Here is a 22,647-nt window from a genome sequence, read left to right as displayed (position 1 = left end):
GAATGCCCCACCGCGCATGCCGGCCCACACGTGCGTGTACGTGAAACAAGACATTTTGCTGGAACTTCGCGCTCTTGTTGACAGGAACGTGGGATGATCACGCCACATCAGCATGTCATCAACCCACAAGCGGTATGTTTGTCCCATGTGGCGGTACGGAAACGCTGATGCAGCAGTGATGTCACTGACATGGGTGCCAAGCCCCGGAGCATTAGCCTGGTAATGGCATGTTTCCTTGGTTGACGCAGTGACACGTGCGACTGAATATAGACGGACACACCTAACACATGCAAACATACGCAGGATGTGTAAGGGTGTTTTAATGATATGGGCTCTATCTGAACTTCTTAAATTCAAATGGAGTCTTTAAATGCTACTTAATTATTTTCGGGTTGAATTTTCAAGTTCAGCTTTATAAGAAATGCAGAGAAAAGCACAATTACTTAAATTGATTAAAACTTTTGGTAGAAAAGAAAAGCATTTTTAACTTGGTACATAGTGATTATAAAAATAATCTTGAAATTCCTCTTGAAAGCTGTGATACACAGAGAGCAAAGCATTGTAAATGCCAGTTAGGCATTTAAAGAAAACACAATGCACGTGCACCACATTTAACGTAGACCTGTGTCAAATGCTGGATAGACCCCTGCTTAGACATCTTTATTAGGACAAATATTAATCATATTGACTATTTCAAGTCATTTAACTGACCTTTTTGAGAGATAGCGATATACAGAGAATGTGTCAGCGAATAAAACGGACGCTAAACTGACCGAATGAATGGGACCAATGCGAATTGAACACTCATCCAGTAGACCCTTGTTATTCGCATGTCACCTGTATGAAGGGGTCATTACATGTTAATGCAACTAGCATTTCAGAAACACACATACTAAACATATTTTATATATTTAAGACAAAAACTGTATTATAAATAGGAGTAGTCAGTTTGCTTTATGCTTTCAGGTATACTGTACGCTCATCCCACTCTTGTGAACCAATATTCCAGTAACGCCTAAAGGGAATTTTGGCCATAACTCAAGAATTGATATGCTAATTATGACAATTTCAAACATGAAATTAGAATAGTATTAAATGAGGAAGTGATGACATTTTGGACTCATTTGGATGTAAACTGAATCTTGACTGGTTGGCGAAGGCGAACATCCGCAAGGCAGTAACTCTTCTTTTCTTTTTTTACTATTGTGAAAATGTGGCTTCTGAATGGATTTCATTACTTTTTTTCTGCTTTACTAACTAAAACAGAGCAAAAGTTAACAAATTATCAATGTTTTTAAATGCATTCAAAGCCTTCGCTTACCCCATTGACTATAAGTCAATATCAATCAAATAAATCCAACCATATGGACAAATAAGAGTAGTAGGTCAGGTGTTAAGTTCATTACACATGCTCACTGTGATCGTCCACAGTCAAGTCATTGGGCTGAGCTGCTGAATCAAATTAGACTTAATAAAAAAATCTGAGTTTGGCATAGCCCTAATAATAACTGAATGTTTAAATGCCTGCCAAAAAAAGGACAACAGCGTTTTATTGGAATAAGAACAGTACAATGCTCTATTAACACATTGATGAGATGTGTTAGAATTAATTAACTGGGTGCCAAGAGCAACAGTAACACTTCCTGTGTTTGTGTGTTTCTGTGATTGTCCTATGCTGTGAAGTCCACTTCAAGACAAAACCTAATGAGATGGCAACAGTGGCAGTCGGCGCTGGTAACCTTTAAGGAATATTTTACCATTAAAATAACCATTTCTATGTCAAACTTCTTTTTTTCTATCATGCCTCAACAGTGAGCGGAGAATCCGAAAAACTGAATAAATACTTGATGAATTGATTAAACGGAGGCCACGTTTGCCAGCAGAAAAACTAAATCAAAACACCTGTTTACAAACTCTCTCACAATCCATGCAGTATAATCCAGGTCTCATTCCCCAAAACCTCACTATCTAAACACTTCCTCACTACCGAGAACTCGCAACGCGCATGTGCCAGCACGAGACGGCAGTGGCGGGAAGCGTTCACCGTGGAGGCGTGCGAGAAAATAAAAAGCGTACTCAAAGAATTCAAGGTAACACCCTGTGAGACAATGGTCATTATAAGGATGAAGTATTCACCAGTCAGTGTGTATGTGTGTTTTATGCATTTTTGTTACAGATAAGTTTGGGATCAAAAGTAATAGTAAGAACTAGCTTGTCAATCAGAGTTAATGATTCATTTGAAAAAAAAAAAAAATGAAGAAGAGAGAGGTGGAGGATGATGATGCTGATGATGCTGATGATGATGATGATGATGGAGACAGCTTTGGGCGCATATTAAGCAGGATGAGTAAATGATGCACAGGAGGAGGTACTGTAAGAGGAACAGAAGGCAGCACCTTTCAGAGTCACATCCACACTAAGACGTGAATGTGGGTTTGAGCATCTGTTTGTACCTGCGAATGCACATGCGACATCGGGAGAGGAAGAGGAAAAGAAAAATCAAAGACAAGACAAACGTGTATTGATTGGAAAGTGTGTGCGTGTTTGCGTGCCGCGTCTGTCCATCCAAACCCAGCACAAAGCCTAAACTAGGCTTTTTTTCTTCCCAACGCCAAAACAGCTTTCTCCCACTCTGCACAAATTAGCAGCAGCCCACGCTCCACTCACACATAACTGTCAGAGCACAGACACTGCAGGGAGTGAGGAGGAGGAGGAGGAGGAGGAGGAGGAGGAGGAGGGAGGGGAAGGTGAGAGAAGTGACGAGGAAGAAGGGGTGGGGAGGGACAAATTGGGAGAAGAGAAGATGGGGAAAAATGGAGGAGAGCAGAAGTGACAGATAATGTAGACCAGAAGTGGTTTTGTAGCTCACAGAAGGGCTTCGTTATGGCTCCCTTCATCGAGCTGGGCGGCCTGGTGTGCACTGTTGGTAATCATCAAGAAACGTGACAGTTGTCTTTTTTTGTGTGTTTTTTTTTTGCCTTAATGCTTCGTGCACATGTCCACTTTCTGTCTGCACAGCGCTGATATTGTGGCTTAGCAGAATGCGAGGCGGCGAGCAAGTCGAATAAGAAGGATGAAGAGCTGTTCGCACAGGAAGTGGCAGACCTGTTGGCCGGCTTCTGTTTTTCTGACTGCACAGCGTATCTTTATGCAATGAATGGCTGGTGGTAGGGGGTGGGGGTGGAGGACGTGAGAGAGACAGACAGACAGACAGACAGACAGACAGACAGACAGACAGACAGACACATGGGAGGAGAGCAGCAATTTGAGGAGAAGAGAGCCTGGATGAGTAGAAGTAGAGGGATGAGGAAAAGGCACATTATGCAAATACCAGCAGACTCATTACCATTTCAAAACTCTAGAAAGGAAGTCACTAAAAGTGGAGAGAAACATATTTTTGGACTCCGCCAAATTCATTCTCGCTCCCTGCTTTTCCATTTCTCTAAATCCCGGTCTCTCTTTCTCACTTGAACTCATCGCCAGCCCTTCTCTCTTGCACTCACCTCCATTCTCCTCTCTCATTTTTATGCATGCCATTTCTATTTCTGTGCTCACTTGGTCGGTCTGATTCTTAAGCTGAGCTACACACTCAGTGGCCACTTTATTTGACACACCTTTCTAGTAGTGTAGGACTGCACTTTGCCTCCAGAACAGCTCAGATTTTTTGTTGCATGGATTTAGCAAGGTGCTGGAAACGGGGATTCTGGTCCACGTTGACAGTATAGTATGAATCATAGATTTATAGGGTGCACATTTATGTTGTGTTTCTCCCCTTCCACCATATCCAGAAGGTACTCGATTTGCTATCTGGTAAATGGTGATTGAGATCTGGTTGTGGAACCTCTTTGATGTAAACTTTGTGACACGGCGTGCTTTTCTGCTTGAAGTATACATTAGGAGACGGGTAGACTAACGCCATAAGTGTTTGTTTTCACCAGCAGCTGAACCTCTTGACCATGTGTCCATGCTTTTGATATTTTTGTTGCTGCAGTAAGTATTGGTTGATTAGGTATTTAAAGTTACTGTGAGATACTTTCAACTCGTAAGGAAACCTTCTCAGTGTAATACTGAAGCCTCTATATGAACTATATAAGTAGACCATAATCGAGAAGATTTTCTATTTCAATAGTTATTTCTGATGCTTGTCATCGGTGCCACCTCGTCAAATTCTGCTCGGAATCAGATCATGTTTGCCAGAAACTCTCATCTTCGGCGAGCCTGGGGCGCCGGCAGCAATCAGCCCAACGCAGACGGACCTTTACTGCCACCTTTGACCTGCAGTTGGGGCTCTGGCAGGAGGAGGAGATCTGATCGCCCTGAAAGCTCCCGCTGGAAGCCACCACTTACACCACGCTGCTGGAGAACCAGGCGGTATTGCTGGGCCCGCTGGAGGGAAGAGAGGAACTGGGAAACCAGAACCAGGACTGCATGGAGCAGACGGTCAGACCCTGAAAATGAAGTTTTTCAGTAGTAGCTTTAAAATTTCGGAGCAGGTGTGCAGGTGCACCAATATGGACCCAGAGTCACAGCAGAGGAATTTAACCTGCACCTTATCCTACGCTGTTGATCCGAATGTTAGGTATAGCATATATCATGACTCAGAGATCATTATCTTGTCATTGTAAAGAAAGTTTTTTAACATTCAACACCGTATGATAAGACAGAACTGTGAGGACTCTCTCTGATTAATTTCACCTCTATGTCCTATTTGCTTCTGAATCTCCCTCTGTTTTGATTTGGTGAATGAAATGCATGCATTTGTAGAAACCGATGGAATATACAAAGATAAGGTGCAGTAGAAACCGTTGAAAGGGGAGTGTTGTGAGGCCAGCGATGGAGATCGAGGAGTGTTCCAGAGGACACCCCATCTGTAGGTCACCATGACCGAGCAGAGATACTTGTCTGCCGGCCAGACCCCCGCTGCCTCGCTCCCCGCTCACTGGATCATGGGGTTTTGCAGGCATGTGTGTTGGTGTGTGTGTGTGTTACTAAATGCGTGACCTGAATCCTGACGCTGTAAATAAGTGTGCTTGTTCTGTTAAACAGGCCCTATTGTGTTATTTTCCGGGTGCATATCTTTATCTCAAGTTACAGTTACAACATGTTTACATGCGTTAATGCTCATTATCCGCCTTGTTTTTCTCGTCCTGGCTGTCCTGCAGCACCTCTTCTCACCCTCTCTCTGAAACGCTCCGTTGTAGCGCTTGTTCCTCCCTCCAGAAAGCAAAGTCTGCCCTGATCGGTCAGCTAGCCCCTCTAGCGGATTGGTCAACGTTTCGAATGCGTCACATTGCCACTTACAAACAGAATTCAGCCCCGGCTTCCAGAGCGGTTAAAAACACTGTTGAAGCTGTCCTCGACGAAATGCAGCGATCACAACATTATGTTTTCTTAGTAAAATGTAGCCATTCATTCATCTGCCTTTGTAAGTCCAAACAAAGGACATTTCCCCTCTCAGAGCAGAGCACAGTGTCTTCTCGACATAATGTCCGCAACAAAAGAAATTCTTCCTCCGGAGCTCCAGCTCTAACCATTATGAGGTCATAACATTATGACCTCATAATGTTATGGAAGTGAAGGAGAGAATTCAATGGAGCCGTTTCAGGCAGCTCAGGAGCAGTGTGTCTGAGGAGGAGGGTAACTCCTTTTAGGTGGGTACTTCAGGTTTTACAGTCTACGGACCTTTTATATGTAAAAAAAAAATAATATATATATAACACACTGGAAGAGGGAAAAAGTGGAAAAGCATAATAGGGCTACTTTATTATATAGGAACATGTCTTACACAAAGATTTGGGAGATTTGCAGTTTTTCTCTTTTCTCTATTCAAACACTGCTCATTTTGCTTTGGCTGCAGCTCAAAATCTCATGGGGAAGAGAGACTTACCCCTCCAGGAAAAGTAGTATCTGTGGTGAGTCTAATAATGAAGGTATTTTTAATCATAGTTAAATTCAAATGTACCAATCTCTTGCACGAATTCTGAGGCTTAAAAATCACTTATTCCACTGTAAAGTTGTCATATTCCAACAAAAGTGAAAGGAAGCATTAATAATCATGACAGAATCACCAAATGATCTACTGTTCTGTCCGTTTTAACCTTAACTCAAGATTCAAATCACTAACCTTGTTGTGAATTTTGGTCCTACACCCACCCACGACAGACACAATCAGCACCTGCTCTACTTGCCACATCTCCTAATAGAAGACAACCTGTTTTGTACACACATGCTCACCAGGGAGCCCACACGGCCCTCAGGCCCTGGTGCCAGTTCCCCAGATGGGCTCCCAAAGCCCCCTACCAATCCACCACCCCACCCCCCACACACACACACTCTCTGACCTGGCATGGATTCCCCCTGCCCGGTGCCAGTTTGGTGTAGGCAGGAGTCGGTGGGCAGCTGCTTCTTTTCTGCACAGACACTATCGGGCCCGTGCTCTAACAACCATGTCAAAGTCATCGCCCAAAGGGATGTTTCCAAACGGTTCCCTTGAACTTCTGATGAACTGAAATATAATCTACCGCACTTTGCTCCTGCTCATCTCCTTGTCTATTTTTTCCCTCTTTCTATTTCCCCCAACAGATTCAGAATAATTTTTACATCCATTTATAAATAACAATGGAAACTGAAAATCAGCCCACGTAAAAACGCACTTAAGTTGTGGCAGTTAAGGCAGCATGCTAAAGCAAACCTTTAAACATTTAAGAGAGCAGAGGTGAGATCAGGTTGGATGCTGAGAGAGAGATAGGAGTTGGTTGGAGCACCCTAATTATATCTGCAGACGTAGCCTGAGGTTGTGGCCTTCATGTCAACCCGGTTAAAGAGAGACACACGCACACACACACACACACACACACACACACACACACACACACACTCACATGCACACTCACATGCACACTCCTCACATCCGCGTCTAAGAAAGTATGGCAGAGCGCTCGGAGCCAGACTTGTTTTTGTCTTCCAGCAGAACAGGCAATGCCTTAACCTACTTTGTCTGCATCAGTGCCATTATCCTGACAGCTATAGCAGGTTGGACTGTGTGTGTGTGTGTGTGTGTGTGTGTGTGTGTGTGTGTGTGTGTGTGTGTGTGTGTGTGTGTGTGTGTGTGTGTGTGTGTGTGTGTGTGTGTGTGTGTGTGTGTGTGTGTGTGTGTGTGTGTGTGTGTGTGTGTGTGGGAGAGGGAGAGGGAGAGAGTTTGTGTTTATGTGGATGAAAAAGATTTTACCATGTTACCATGTCATGAATTTTGCATACGGCCTGGTGTGTTTTGCTTAAGTTGGCTGGCTGGCTCGACTTTTCAAGACCTAGACGTCTGGAGCGTGATCTTGTGTTTGGATAAGTTAGTTGAAAAGGATTGTCATTTTTTTAATACACAAACAGTACAGATGGACTGAAAGAGAATTAGGAGACAAATTAGGAATGATTGATCTTTACCAACAGTGTGGTCATTAGTCTGAATTTGCCTTTGTTTAGCCATTTATCAAGCTTTAGCCATTGCAGTCACTGGAAGTAATCAATATGGGTTAAATTTGAGCAATTGTCAGCTGCAGAAAGAAGTGGAAAGCAACCCCCCCCAAAAAAGGATGATTATATTTAGCACCAGTTTCTCCCTATGTGTCTGGTCACACATTTATTCTCTTGTCCTCAGGAAATGGGCGGGGCTACGAGCTTGTTAACATACTGACCACTTGCGCCCTTGGCCAAATCATAACAGAACAGGGTTAATTCAACTGATTGGATGGTGCAACACAGTTAAATTGATAGCTTTCTCCATTTTGGACTCTCCGGGTCTCAGCTCCCTCACTGTCCAGGCGTTTTGCAGATGTTGAAACCGGAAAGCTCTGCACAGATTAACTTCACCTTAGCAAGTGAATCAACTGATTGTAACAGATCTTTATTTCAGTCGACGTTTCACTCTTAAAAAGTCCAAACATCCATGTCCATTTTATATGACAGGATGGAGTACCGCTGTTAAGTGCTAAAATGGAACCAGTTGCTGTAACCAACAAGCGTATTTCTTTAAAGCTAGGCATCCCTAAGTTGTGCAATTTGTAAACTTCCAGTGTGTCTGTTTATGTGCAGATGTAAAGATAGGACTGATGGGTATTATGTTCATTTGACTCCGGCCACTCTTTGCCCTTTCACTTCCTCTTAAACTGGCTTGTTAATGCAGAGGTCTGTTTTGTAAAGGCTTTTAAAAAGCCCTCGGACCAAATGAATCCAAAGGAGTCCTCTGGAAGCTATCTATTATGGATGACCACTCCAGGGTTCAGACCTTTTGCGTTTGCACTCGCAAGAGGGCTTGCTAGCTTCTGGCCAACAACACCACCATGACCAGAGGTTGGCCCTTCCCTGTCCGGGAAGGGGAGTTCATTACAGCCAAGCCCCCAGCCTAATGGCTACAACATGGCCGTCAGCGATAGACTGCATTTGACCACAAACTCATTTAAGAGAAGAAATAGACCATGGTTTGTTGTCTGCGATGGTTCGGGCTAGTTTTCTAAGTGGGGTGAACTTGCAAGAAGGCTTTCAGAAGAGACTTGGGCATTTGCATAAATGGAAAAATAAGTTCAAAATAGATTTGTCTACTTTTTGAACACAATAAACAAGCCTCCACAGGTAGATTTAGACCTTAATCTTTTTTTCTGTCATGACTTACACTGACCTCATCTTTCTTTTTGATGCGGACTTCCATTTATATCTGTTACTGACTACTAATACTACCTGCACGCTCTAATCTCCACTGGACATAAAGAGTTGGTGGGTCTAGCTTTAGTGCACAGGGGCATTCCTGTGACCCATGTGATCTAAAGTGCAGGGGGAGCTGGGTGAGAAGCTGACATCTCTCATAAGCTCAGCTCAGCACGGCCGACAGCTAATGGTTCTCTGTCTACGGCAAACCCGGCGCAGACTGAGAAGGCATTACCATTGAGACGGAAGGAGAGGGCGTAAAATATGAATGAACGGAGCTCCCCGCCGCAGCCACATCTCCTTTTCCTACCTTGACTGGTTTTTTGAAAAGCTGTTTTGATGCCTTGATGTTTTGAGGTCTTCCTCAGAGCAGTACGGAGCTTTTTCTTGTTATGGGTATTTTTGTAGCACTTGTCACCTCAACTAGGTTTGCAGCATGAGGTAAACTTGATCTGAGGATTGTGTGAAGTCTTTTGTTTGTGTGTCTTTGTGTGTGTGCGCGCGCACATGTACGTTTGTACAGCAGTATTCAGCACCACATCATTTTTAGCCAGGTATCAAATGAAAGAAGTGTGTGTATATAGCTGCATGAGGTTGCTCTTTGGTCTTTGTTATGCCTATATGCATAAGCAAGGTAAAGAAGGATGTTTTTTTAAACCTACAGTTTGTTTGTTCTGGTCTGTATCAGTGGATGAGTTGGTCAACTTGTCCCGCTTTCCCCCTTGGTTTGGTTTGTTTCACATGGACAAAAAATTCGAGCAGACAAAAATGCCACGCCAAAAGCCAAGTGAGACCGTTCAGTCAAAGTAGAAGGTCCTGAAGAAGGTCTTGTTTGCCCGGATAAGATGAGGGCAACATGCTTTGTTACCAGTCCAGGTCCTTCTATCATCATGGCATTAACATATCTAGACAGGCAAATTGTTTCCCTGTATGTTTGATCATATCTGACAACTCTATTTCTGAACAAAGAGCCTATAGCAGTTACATATTGTAACTCTAGATTCTATGAGTGTAGGCGAAGCCCTGTAAGAGCCATAACTATTGGGTTCATCCCCTCGGGCATGCACAGTCACAATGCACAGTGCATTTGTTTTGCTATGAAAGCCCCTAAATAAGATGTGGTGATGATATTATGATAATAATAACCAAACCTGCAAAGAGAGGCTCAATACTCATGGCAGGCACGGAGGGCTTCAATCAGAGACCAAAGATAACCCAGAATCACAGAGGAGATAGCTCTATACTCCACAGCGAAAGGTGAGGAAAAAAGTAGTGTTTAAAAATAAAACGTGTTTGAAGTCACCCAGATGCCTTTTGGTGAACTTGAAACATTTTATTACATATTCTTCTGTTTTGGGGCTTTGCTTATAAAGATGTTCATGTTAGTAACTTTTGGTTGAGATCTGCTTTATAACCCATTTATTTTTTTAATCCGGTCCGCCTGTTCTTTTTTTATTTTTTAGTATTATTTTACTGTTGACATATTTAAAGGATTAGAAAGCATTTGTTAGCAACGCAAGAACAGTCCAATGACAGCTGAAAACACTGACCGATAACACGGCTGGAAGCCCAGGCTGATCTGTTAGGCCTTTTTAAAAATATATTTTCACAACCTCAAGTCTGTTGCCATGCGTTGGCCAACTAAGAGACGATCTGCGAGGGAGAGAGTGCAAGAATTTGGCACTCAGTACTGTAATAGTTCCTTTACACTTCAGGCTGTTTTGTTATGGCAGCATTACATGAAGACATAAATGAGACGGTGAGCTCTCTGAATCCACTTAGGATGTTCTTAAATGTCTTTAGAAATGAGCTGCATTCCCTAAATCTGTGTTTTTATTTGACTAAGAAAGGTTTTTGAAAAGGATTATTTTTAAGAGTAATATTAGAGTATTTTTATATATAGATTCAGATTTAGTATCTGTATTTTGAGAATCCTAGAGATACTAATGAATGGGACGCGAGGCAGAGAGAGAGATGAGGGGGGTTGCAGAGACAGTGTGTATTATAAATAACCTAAATCAATAATAAACGACACAGTATCTCACATATTTGGAGTCGGGTCTTCGGATTCTCAGGGGAGATGGATGAAAAAAGCAACCCTCCCCCTCCCCATCACTAAGGAGAGGAGGGGGGAGACAAGAGCATAAGAGGATACAAAAATAAGACTTTTTATTTTTTTTCTCCTGAGCGTGAACCAGCTCGTGGTTATGGTTTGCATGCATGTGTGTGTGTGTGTGTGTGTGTGTGTTTTTTTCGCGTGCACATGTGTGTGTACATTACGAGGCGGACGCTGTCCATTACTTATTCATCAGGCCTGTCTGCCTGGCTGCCACACTGTGTATTTCAGCATGCCTCACAATCATTATGCCACATGCATTATTTAACGCGCACGCCCGACTCTGATGCAGATAGCTACACCATCTATTTATCACGGATATGCTCACTTATCGCCCCTGTCTGCTTCCCTCACAGGCTGTAGCAAATAACTCCACAAGCCCACATCTTCCACATACACATCCATTGCCTTATCTGTGTGTCTGGCAGCGCTCCGCACACAAGGTTTCACACACATGCTATCATTCATAGATGCTGTTTTTATATACTGTGCACACATGATTGCTCATTAAGAGGCCTTAGAGGCTCCGAGTGCCGGCACGTGGTTCTGTATATATATCATTTAGCGTCCGTAAACTCATGTGCTGGTTGTCGTGTCCTGAACATGGACAGGAGACGAAATCAATCCATCACAGTTAAGCAGATGTGATTTGTGCTTTTATTTGACTTGTCCGCTGTAGGAAAGCAGACCAGCTCCTGATTGGCTGTTCTGGCCCGAAGAATATATCACGTCCGACGGGCATGACTACAATCAAACAAAGTTTAAGTTGCTTTAATTCAGTATGCATACATGGACATTTTGTGGATAAAGACTTGGATGCTAGTCCCAGCAGTCCTAGTAACCCAACACATTCATTACAGAGTACATTATCTTTCATCTATTTCAGATGCTTCGCATTCTTTTCAGGGTAACTTTTGTCTTGAAACTATTTTATCTGTTGGAATACATAAAAAAAATCACAGTTTTTAATGTACTGCACACTTAAATTTTCAACAGAAATAATTTGCTGATATGCAGTTCACATGAAACGGCTCCCGTTCCTCTATCCAGTGGCAGTCTTCAACAAGTTTTGTGGATTTGTTTTCTTTTCTGTTTTATTTCCAAAGAAACATTTTCAAAAGCTGCCCACATGTTTCGTTCTGTTTTTCGTTTGCCAAGCTGCCAGCTCACTGCCACTGATCTTTGTCCAAGTTGCCATCCATCTAACCTTATGTCCATTTATTGATTTCTACCGCTAAGTTCATGGGTTGCTCCTCTGCTCAGTTTCAGTCTGGTCACTGCCCTCCCTGATCGGTGACTCTCCCTGAAAATGGTGTTGCGTGCGTGTGTGTATGCCGCTGTGTTTTGGGCTCGGTAGCGTTTAGCTGTTATCAGTGTCATGGCTGCATGAAGCTTAGCTAAGCCTTTGATGTCAACGCCGTACAACAAGCTGATAACACACAACGTTATCTCAGGCAGGTGTGTGGGTGTGTTGTCTGATCAAACACAACTTCCTGGATTCTATGCTGAACTTCAAAAATAGCTCATGCAAACACACACAGACCGCTCCACACGCACGCGCACACAAATTCGATGAGGAGATGTGTGCATAAATCAATGCGCTTACATGAACTTAGATAATGTTAATATTGCTAGGTTTCTGAAGTGAAGATCTTTGTAATGGGGCTCAGTACGAAATTCAGAGCCTATCTACTTCCTCCACATGGCTCTCAACGTGGAGATGACTGAGTTGGCTGCTAGAAGCTAACAGTGCTAACAGTGCAAATAACAGCAACCGTGCTGACCGAGCTAACGGTGTTTACAAGGGTGGCTCCTAGATAGCTGGTTGACTTATTGGCCATCGCAGCGTGATTGGGTAGCGTTTCTCAGAAATCTGATTATTTCCGCCGCTGCAGTTTCATTTTATTTTTTTCCGGATCCCCTGTGGCGTATTTGCCCCAACGCTTGATTTGGTGAATGCAGCCACTCATTCATAAGTCTTTTCACTTTCCTTAGGCTGAAGCTTTTTGGTGTGTCTGGTGTTGAGCACATCATTTACATACTTCAATCAGATCGGGTTGGTTTATTCTGACAATAGTTCGATAAAGTTTTATAGTGAAGAATCAAGAAGCTATTGATTGCTAGGATTATTATTTATATTTAATACCTAATTTTGTTTAGAGCTTCTGAAATGGCAGAAAAAAAGTAGAAAATAGCTTCCATGCACTACTGGTTGTCACTCCTGCATATATGAGGGCATTTTGTTCAAATTTAACTTTCGCAACCACAGTCAAAACCATCAGTTCAATTCACAACTGGTATTTCGTCACTTCTCTTTGAGTGTGTATGCTTATAACGGGATTAAGAAGTAGACCCTTTTGCAAATAAGGACTTCCCCACGTGGTAATATTTATGCAATTACTCACTTACCAAGTAAACAGCTATTCATTCTGCTGTCAGTCCCATCCTACCTGTTACCATTCACTCCTATTGGCTGAGCATCAGACTGCCCATTGATATGGCATCAAGACATACGTCAGCTGTCGCGCCCCAGAGGAGCATTTGTCATCAGTGGCCTCTGATGCCACCCGATAGTTGGGTCCTTCAACAGCCCTAATTGCTCCTCGTTATCATTCGCTCCAAACCCCATCACTCGTCTGCAACACATTTTCAACACGGCCATATACAAAATCTGTATCTGTGCTCTGATTCATTTTCTCATGTTCTTTCCATGAATCATGTTTTGCTTTCACATTTTTTATTTTCTAAAAGTTGAGCTAACTGCTTCAATGCAGCTCCCTAGTTATTTATTTTTATGATCAGGTAACTTTTAGCTCTCTTAAATCATGAAATATCTATTTAAAGATGTAAACAAACCCTGATGGAGCATCTAAGCAAAACATTGCTAACATACAACCCTCACAAAGTATTGAGGCTGGACACCAAGCTGTAGCTGTGAGCAGCATCTACTATGTGCTCAGTGGACATACGTTGCTGTTTCTTAAGCAGCAGCAGCCATTATCACCAAGTCAACTTCACAACCACTGTCTGTTCCGTGTGTGTAGGAGGGTTTTACATGGAGAGCATCCAGCAATGTGTGTGAGTGTGAGCAACAAGTGACACATAACAACATTTAGCTTCTGTTCAGTTTTTAAAAAAAATGCAGAGGTGGTTCATAAAAAGCACAGAGTTTGTCTAGTCAAATGAGAATGTGATCACAATCTGACGCCCTCTGCCTCTCCACTGGTCTGTTAGTTTGCCAAAGAGAGAGAAAGAGACTCCCATAAAATGCTCAACATGCCTGAGACTGCCCTCTGATGTCACTGGGAGAGCTAGAGGGAGAGCGAGAGAGAGAGAGAGAGAGAGAGAGAGAGAGAGTGGGAGGGGACCAGAGGAACCGAGGGAGGGAGAGAGAGAGTGGCAGCCGGAGGGCAGAGCGAAGAACATCAGTGAGAGAAAACGCAGAGAAGCGATAGAGTGGGAGACAGAGAGTGAGAACAAGACGGGGAAGGGAGAGAGAGGTCCATTCTCGCTACCAAAACACCAGGTCGGTCCCCTGTATCATCGCGCTGTACAGTGGACTTTACAGCTCCGTTCAGAGGAGCCCTTTTGGCTACAAACGCTACACTTTCTCTCTCTTTCTCTCTGAATACTGTACGCTACACACACACTAACACACTCACACAAACCCACAACAACCGGACAGCACGGCACAACTGATGGGTAAGGGAGCTCTTGTTGTTTTGCATGGGTCACTGTTTGCTTTGGATAGAGTGTGTGGATGTTTGAAATTCTCATTCACTTTAATCAAGTTTGTAATTCATTGTGATTAATCGTACATTTAGAACTGTTGTACTGTGTTTAGTTGCTGTGAATGCCGAGGAGTGCCTGTGTTTATGTAAACTCGTTTAGCCCATGTTGCCGGGTGTGTGTGTGTGTGTGTGTGTGTGTGTGTGTGTGTGTGTGTGTGTGTGTGTGTGTGTGTGTGTGTGTGTGTGTGTGTGTGTGTGTGTGTGTGTGTGTGTGTGTGTGTGTGTGTGTGTGTGTGTGTGTGTGTGTGTGTGCGCTCACTTGAGGAGAAGAGCGTATGTCTGTGCGTTGGTTAGCTGCGTGGGCGTGCAGCTTTGAGTAGTGGCAGTGTTTATTGAATGGTAGTGATGTATGGAGAGTCCTGCTCAGCACCACTCAGAGCAGCCTTTAACTGAATGGAGCAGATGGCTGCGTCTGTTCCTCCCAGCAGCCCATTGTGCACATGCATGTGTTTGTGTTTATGCCTGTCTGTGTCTGTGTCTGTGTCTGCGTGTGTGCGTGCGTGCGTGCACAGGAATATGCATGAAATGGTTTCTTTTGAACGCAATGCTGGATTTCACTGCAGAAATCAGTTTTGCAGGACATATTTTATTTGTCTCTTTAAGAAATGCTAATGACTTAAAATGTTATAAAACAGTTGCATCTTCTGATCAAAAACTGATTAGAATTGGTTTCTGTGCTAGATAACATGTTCTTGTTCTTGCATCATTTGATAACTAGAGTCTTGTTTGCAGTTTTGGTCTGTGGCCAGTGTGCATGCAGTGTGACCATGTGGCTCCACGTCTCTCTGTATTTCTGTTAAATCACAGTGATAGTCAGTGTTAGAGCTAGTATATAGCCTAAATGATCAAGGCCATTTAAGTTGTTGTTTATCGCTCTATATATCTCTTTAAAATACTTTATAAGTTGCTTTTAATCGCTGCCACCCAGTGGAGTCGGTCCGTGAGCGCTGTCCTCAGAGAAAGAGGGGATGAAGAAAACAAAGAGGCGTTGACATACACTACAACAAGCCGCCGCACTCCAGGGACACACGATGAGATATATCAACATGCGCGCACAACCCACCCAGGACTTGACAGTGAGGCGCTCAGCTGCACATGCGGACGTGTTGAATTAGTTCCCTACCACCATTGGTCCTTCCTCCATCTCCATCTCCACACCTCGTCCCGTGTCCAACCAACCGCCGGCCACAATCCCACCGGTCGCCATGGCGTTTGCCTCCCTCCCTCTGTTTGCACCTGTGTGTGTGTGTGTGTGTGTGTGTGTGTGTGTGTGTGTGTGTGTGTGTGTGTGTGTGTGTGTGTGTGTGTGTGTGTGTGTGTGTGTGTGTGTGTGTGTGTGTGTGTGTGTGTGTGTGTGTGTGTGTGTGTGTGTGTGTGTGTGTGGTCTCACGACTGGGTGACACAAAATCGGCGATTACTATTCATTCCTAATCTGCAACCGTAACACTGCTGTCACTTGTGTGTATTTTTTTGCATATATTTTTTTATACACACACACACACACACACACACACACACACACACACACACACACACACACACACACACACACACACACACACACACACTGTCTTCACTACTTTTGAATTTTACATGAGCGCATGCACTCAGCTCCTCATAAACTGTGACCAAACATGCACCGGGGTTTTGTCTGAGTGCATAGATGCCCGGTGGGGGCGAGGAGCTCCCTCGGGAATCCTGCTCTATAAATAACTCCCTCTGTGTGATCCATGATCTTAGCCTGATCGCGGAGGGAGGGAGGGTGAGGGGAGGGAGGGAGGGAGGGAGGGGCAGTGTCAGAGATAGACGGGTGCAGAGAGTGACGGATGAACAGTTTAGAGGGACAGAGAAGAGGAGGCCAGCCGTGTTTGGGGGCTGTTTTTTGGCTGATTTCAGCCAGATATCACGTCATCATGCCTGCAGCGGGGAAACCTCACAACTCCATGGGATTTCACAAAGTAAACACAGTTTCCCATGTGTAAATCAACAGAGTTTATCTCACTTCCGCCCCTCATCTTTAATGGTCCTTCATAGCTTCTACGGTCCTTTCGCTGCTACACATTTCAAACATCATGCACACTTATAAGAAATAAGAAAATGTGATTCCTATTTACTGACATTTTTGTCGTGCAGAGTTATCATGTGATGATGACGCAATATAGTGAAGATGTTTACCCTTTCTTCATAGCATCTACACATCTTGTATTCATTTACTTCACTTAAAGTATCATCCTGTGTTGTGACCCGTTTCTGCAGCGGGAATGTGTGCACAATCAGGCCCGAGTCAGATTGTGTATCCGCCTGTTGGCTCAGCACCATTACCTCATGCCACAATCACAGAGTGCCATCCTTGTAAGCCGGGCTAATTACTTCACAGGTGCCCGCATCCTGCTGGTTGCTGTGTGTGTGTGTGTGTGTGTGTGTGTGTGTGTGTGTGTGTGTGTGTGTGTGTGTGTGTGTGTGTGTGTGTGTGTGTGTGTGTGTGTGTGTGTGTGTGTGTGTGTGTGTGTGTGTGTGTGTGTGTGTGTGTGTGTGTGTGTGTGTGTGTCCCTGTGTGTACGCCGCAATTCACGGAGCTCTGTTTATTGTAAACATTGTCTCTGAGGATCTGTATTCGGCGAGCTGCTGTTGTTTCTGTTGTACTGCGAGAGCGCTGTGACCCCGTTGAGCCATGTCAGCTCGACCAGGAGCTGTCAGTCAGACGTGACACAGATGTGTTTCCTGTTTGCTATCAAAACCTTTTGACGTCCCTTTAAAAAACAGCCTTTAGATTACCCAGAGCTGAATTGTGTAACATATCTGTTCAGTGGAAAATACAGTTACAGAGTGGTAAAGTTTAAAATTTATACTTAATCAGATCATTGTTTTGATAAATGTTGAAGAATCATAAACCTCCACATCTTTTATCATATCATATAGCCGTCTGAAACAACTCTGCAAGGTTTCCCATTTTTTTCCCCATAATGTCAAATAAATGTAACCAAAAAGATGAAACTATAGAAGTAAAAGCGTTCACTGTGGTTATTGAAATGACTAAGAATAGAAAACAAGTGTAGTTCAGGTATATACTGCAGTGTTCACACATAAATACACAAAGGTTATCAAAAGGTTCAAGTGCGTTGTGTGTGCGTGTAGCTGACATCACACTATGGCAGCTGATTGGAGGAGTGATTCCACCACTTCCCTCTTCTGCTCCATCTCTGTCCCTCTGTGACCCTCAGCACTTGATCACTAGTCTGTATGTGCCCAGCCATGTTGGCAGAATAAAACAGACATGTGTACATCATTCTGCACATGGAAACACAACATGGCACAAGGCAAAAGTATAAAAAAAACCTAAAATTTTCTTTGTAAAAGCAGTTCTATTTCTCTCAAGCGCGGGTCTACTTTTTCTGTGCTTGTTGTGCCTGTTTCAGAAATTCAACTTCAGTCGCAACTTGCTTGCATCAAGGTGGGCGTAGTGGAGCAGCTTAGGTTATTTATTCAAATCAGGTGACACAGTTTTGGTAACCTTTTTTGGAGCGAGTGCTCAGTACACCTCGTATCACAAACAGTGCACAGTTTTCCCTCCAACCTGTTTGTCTCATGAATCATGATTCTACATATCACCCTGTTTGAAAATGTTTGATATCCTTTTATTAGCTATTGGTAAAATCCATTAGATGTCCTAGATTACTTCACGCACATTTGCCATCAATTTTCCCAAAACAATGTAGTTGCATATGAAGGTGAAGAAGCCAAATGTGTAATATTTTTATTTTTTATTTTTAGGGGGTTGGGAGCCCCATTTGTGTGTGAAAACAAACAGCCTTTGTGAAGCCTGTGGCATGCTTACTGAGTAAGGTGCCCGGGGGATCCGCACACAAATAGCACAGGGTCAGGAGCGAGTGTGCACGGCCAAGTCCATGGGCCGCCCGGAGCAGATCTGTCAACCCGGCGTGAGTCGGCATGGGAAAATATACAGCAGAAAAGGCGTTAATTGCGATGATGATCCATGCATGTGTGGCACCGTGGTGCTGAAATAGCTGGCGCCGCGGTCCCCTCCGAATGGGGCCTGAATAGTGCAATAGAGTGGCACCCGCGTTTCAAGTGCACTGACCCAACACAAGGTTTTGTTTGTTTGGTCTGGATGTTTACCGCCTATTAAACATCCATCTAAACAGCTGACGGGCATGTCTGTGTACATGTTGGCGTGGTCGGAGAATGGGAGAGGTGGTGGACTGATCGTTCATCATGGTTCACCATGGTTCATTGGGGGGGGGCTTTTGTTGGGACAACACGGATGATTGGCATGGAGCGGGAGAGACAAACGGTGGCATCCTCTAATGAGGCGCGCTTTTCTATACGCTTGTTTATCTGGAAGTGACAAACTTGTAGGTCAGAAGTCCGGGGATCATTTTAGCACACACGTACACACAGCTTCCTCATCAGGAAATGCCTGATACTTACCATTGAATTTAATAAAACTGCGTTCTAATTGTTAATAAAAGCAGCTGACTTTTATTAACATCATGAACAGTGTATATTCAGATTATGGTCAGATTATCAACAAATAAAAAGGATTATTATGGTCTCTATAAATCAATGCCTGGCTCTCTCATCTTTTTTAAACTAAGAGCGCAAAGAAAAAAGTAGTTCCTTCTAATGTCCAGCTTTCAAACAAGTCCTCACAAGTATAGCGACACAATCACTCTCACACACATGCACCAGTGTAGCACCAGCATGTCTGGCCCGGGCCACACCCTTCCCTCTCTCCCATGCTGTCCCCTTTGGGCGGTGTTGAATTTCCTCCCGCACTCCAAACCTGCCCGGTACCAAAGATGTCATTGGCTAGCCCAGCAAGTAACTGCAACTCCATCACCACCTCATTGGTCACCGGGGGGATGCCAGGACATCCGTGATAGGCCGGCTACGCTCTCCCTTGGTTTTGGGGTATTGATAACTGGCAGAGGGGCTCGGTGTGGGGCAAGGTGGTTCTCCACACGGGGCAGATATCGACCCGAGAACACAGAGCGCTACACAGCAGATTTTGATCTTGAGTTTAGCTATCAAGCACAAATAGAAAATGTATTTTGTTCCCATTTTTTAAAAGATTTTTTTAACAAATAAAACAACTATAGGGGATCTGGTTTACCCTACTTCATGCATAACATAAAAATAAAGCCTGCACGCCATATTGCACATACATTTATATTTAAAGTAGGATAAGATATTCTTTGCGCTTTTCTTTTTTTCCCGCTAATGTCATGTTGTCAGGTTACACTTCTGTTTGTGTGTAAAATGCTGTGTTGTTGTTGTTGGGAGAAATAATCTGATTGCACTAATGCTCTCCGTTTTGCATATACAACCACGTCGATGCAGGGATTTTGATTTTTTCCCCGCGTTCGTTCCTAGTATCTATGTTTCAACGGCCTGTACCACTTCATAGGATTATTCAGATAATGCAGAATACATGTTGCAGATTGGATGTAACATAAGAGGATAAACACAAACAGTTTATGTATCTGTATCAGGAAAGTATTGTGCAAGAGGGCTTTCAGATATTTTACCTCTTTGACATGACATTTGTAGGGCTCATACCTGTGACCTTTTTGGTCGTGCAGTGTCTATATCAATTGTGACAAATACAGAGCGTGTGGATTTTTTTGGCCATAGCGTTGTCTATATCCTCTCTGATAATGTGACGGCACTGGGAATCCATCTTCTTCAGCATCACACACAACTTCTCTCTGTCTGTAGAAGATGCACAAACATGCAGCACACTGTCAGCGCTGCACTTACAGTAAGCAAAATGTAGTGTCACAGCTCACACACACACAGTTGTAGAGGAAAGACACACACACACACACACACACACACACACACAAATACACATGTGATAAGTCTGCATGCGTGTCAGCAAATCCCTGCGGCAAAACTCATGTTGCAGGGGGATTGTTTTTGCTCTCTGCTGCCATGTTTCATCATTCTACCAGCGCGTGTGCTACTTTGTCATCTGTGTACAGTGAAAGTGTGTGTGTGTGCGCAGGGCTTCTCTGAGAAAGGATGTTTGTATGGGTGTGTACGGAGTATTTGATGGAGGCTTCCTATACACTTTGCTCCCACCACAGCACAGACTGTCACTGTGGTTTGAATCACAGACGCAGTTTGTGTTTTTTTTTAGTGTTTTGCTAATGCTCTTATCTAATGTGTACAACTCTAAAATAGGCTTAAGTCGCCAGTTTGCCAACAACCAATATGAAGTGTAATTCTGAGTGCAACGGGCAAGGCTGTGCGCTGCCCAGACAGCTGATGTAACAAGTGTTCATGAGTCTTATTTGGATCAGAGAGGACATGGGGATTTGGCTGCTATCAAACATTTTGGACACTGAATTAATGTTGTACCATAAACGGATATTCTGGGAAGAAAATTACATGAATTTTCTTTAATAACTCCCACAAAATAACGTGTGTGTGATTTGCATCCTTGCTTTGAGTCTAGAAACCTGCATTTACACAAGTTCTAAACACACCCCATCTTTATGTGCTTGTTTCCTCCTCTCCTCCATCTTCTGGCTGGCCTCCTTCTACTTCTTCAGTTGACGTGAGCTCGGCAGCACTGCCCATGCAGGTGCCCCCCAACACCTCAGCCATCCTTCCAATGGACCTGCGCGTAGTCGACCACCCCCACCACCACCACCACCACCACCACCAGCAGCCCCAATTCGGCCTGGGTCCCCAACCCCACAGTACCCCGCCCGTCTCCACAGCCTGCCCCTCCGAACCGGGCCGCGGGCCAGTCATTAGTAAGTTAGCATTATCTCTAGTTGTAATGTCCTGTGGTTAAAAGTTGCATTCCGGCTATTTCATACAGAATCAGCTTGAATAATTGTGAACACATACAAGGAATTTGACTCAATATACATGCACAGAAATAAACATACGGCAAAAAATGGGCATACCCAAGCTGACTGAAGGTAAACATGAACGCAGCTCTGCCTCCAGAGGCTCTAATGTCTTGGAAAATCTCCCACAGACCACCCGGAGCAGCAGCTGCAGCAGGAGCTGGTGACTCTCAAACACAAGCAGCAGCTCCAGAGGCAGATCTTGATCGCCGAGTTCCAGAGGCAGCACGAGCAGCTGTCGCGACAACACGAAGTCCAGCTGCAGGAGCATGTCAAGGTGAGTGGATGAGGAGGGACCACGCTCAGACAGAAACGCACCTTGTGAAAGACGGGGGGAAGCATGTGCATGTGTACACTTAAGGGATGCGAGTGTAATCTGATCTGGTGGCAGTATTTTGCTGCTTAGTCATCCCCATGGGAACCTTGGATCCCAATACATCTTGCGTGTGAATTTTGGATGTGACTTACTTTGCTAAAAAAGCCTCCCTGGTGTAGCCACGACTACAAAGTCAGCCAATGAGGACGAACAATCGGATACGAAATGAACTCTGATGTGTATTCTCCAGTCTGCTCAGTGTCCTGGTTAGCATTAAGCATATTTTACTCTGCGTGGTGATGTCAAGTCCTTTTTAAGATTCAGCTAGCTTTTCAAATCATTGGTTCTTTACAGTAGGCCGTGGCTACACCTTGTCAAACACAATGTCTTCTCAGTTTGTTCATCCTGTGTAGTGTCCTTTACCCACTCTTCTCTGTCTCCTTGTACTTTCCTCCCTTCTTTAGTCTTGTTTCTCTCTCCACCAGCACCAACAGGATCTACTGGCTCTCAAGCACCAACAGGAGCTGTTGGAGCACCAGAGGAAGATGGAGCAGCAGCGTCTGGAGCAGGAGATGGAGAAGCAGCAGCGGGAACACAAACTCCTCCAGCTCAAAAACAAGGAGAGGGGACAGGAGAGTAAGTAGCAACCTTAATGCCTTATACCTTCGTTACACAAGGCTTCTGAACATCGTCCGGTGACGTGATGAAAATGAATAGAGTAGTGACCTGAAGGACATCAGTTATGAGTTTCAGTGGATTGGCATCCCTGGAGTTCAATAGTGTCACGAACAAGCTTTTAATAAAGCTGTCATGTTTGCTCACATATTCACTTTCCATCTCCTGCAT

General features: G+C 44.0%; 1 protein-coding gene across 3 annotated transcripts in view; it reads left to right on the top strand.

Annotated features, from left to right (window-relative positions):
• Nucleotides 1–22,647, top strand: part of hdac4 (histone deacetylase 4) — a 119,646-nt gene that overhangs the window by 46,800 nt on the left and 50,199 nt on the right. The window contains exons 1-4 of one of the 3 annotated variants that reach the window (XM_054614739.1): nucleotides 14,300–14,512; nucleotides 21,180–21,386; nucleotides 21,617–21,762; nucleotides 22,266–22,437. In XM_054614739.1, the coding sequence (XP_054470714.1) occupies nucleotides 14,509–14,512; nucleotides 21,180–21,386; nucleotides 21,617–21,762; nucleotides 22,266–22,437 (529 nt within the window). In that variant the 5' untranslated portion in view covers nucleotides 14,300–14,508. Of the gene's footprint in view, nucleotides 1–14,299; nucleotides 14,513–21,179; nucleotides 21,387–21,616; nucleotides 21,763–22,265; nucleotides 22,438–22,647 lie in introns of those variants that run through there. The other 2 variants (XM_054614738.1, XM_054614737.1) reach the window with 2 other exon arrangements.

This window comes from Anoplopoma fimbria, chromosome 16 (genome assembly GCF_027596085.1).
Source record: "Anoplopoma fimbria isolate UVic2021 breed Golden Eagle Sablefish chromosome 16, Afim_UVic_2022, whole genome shotgun sequence".
Lineage (NCBI taxonomy): Eukaryota > Metazoa > Chordata > Actinopteri > Perciformes > Anoplopomatidae > Anoplopoma > Anoplopoma fimbria.
Note: the sequence above shows the minus strand (reverse complement) of the source record. Positions and strands in the feature narration are given on the sequence as shown.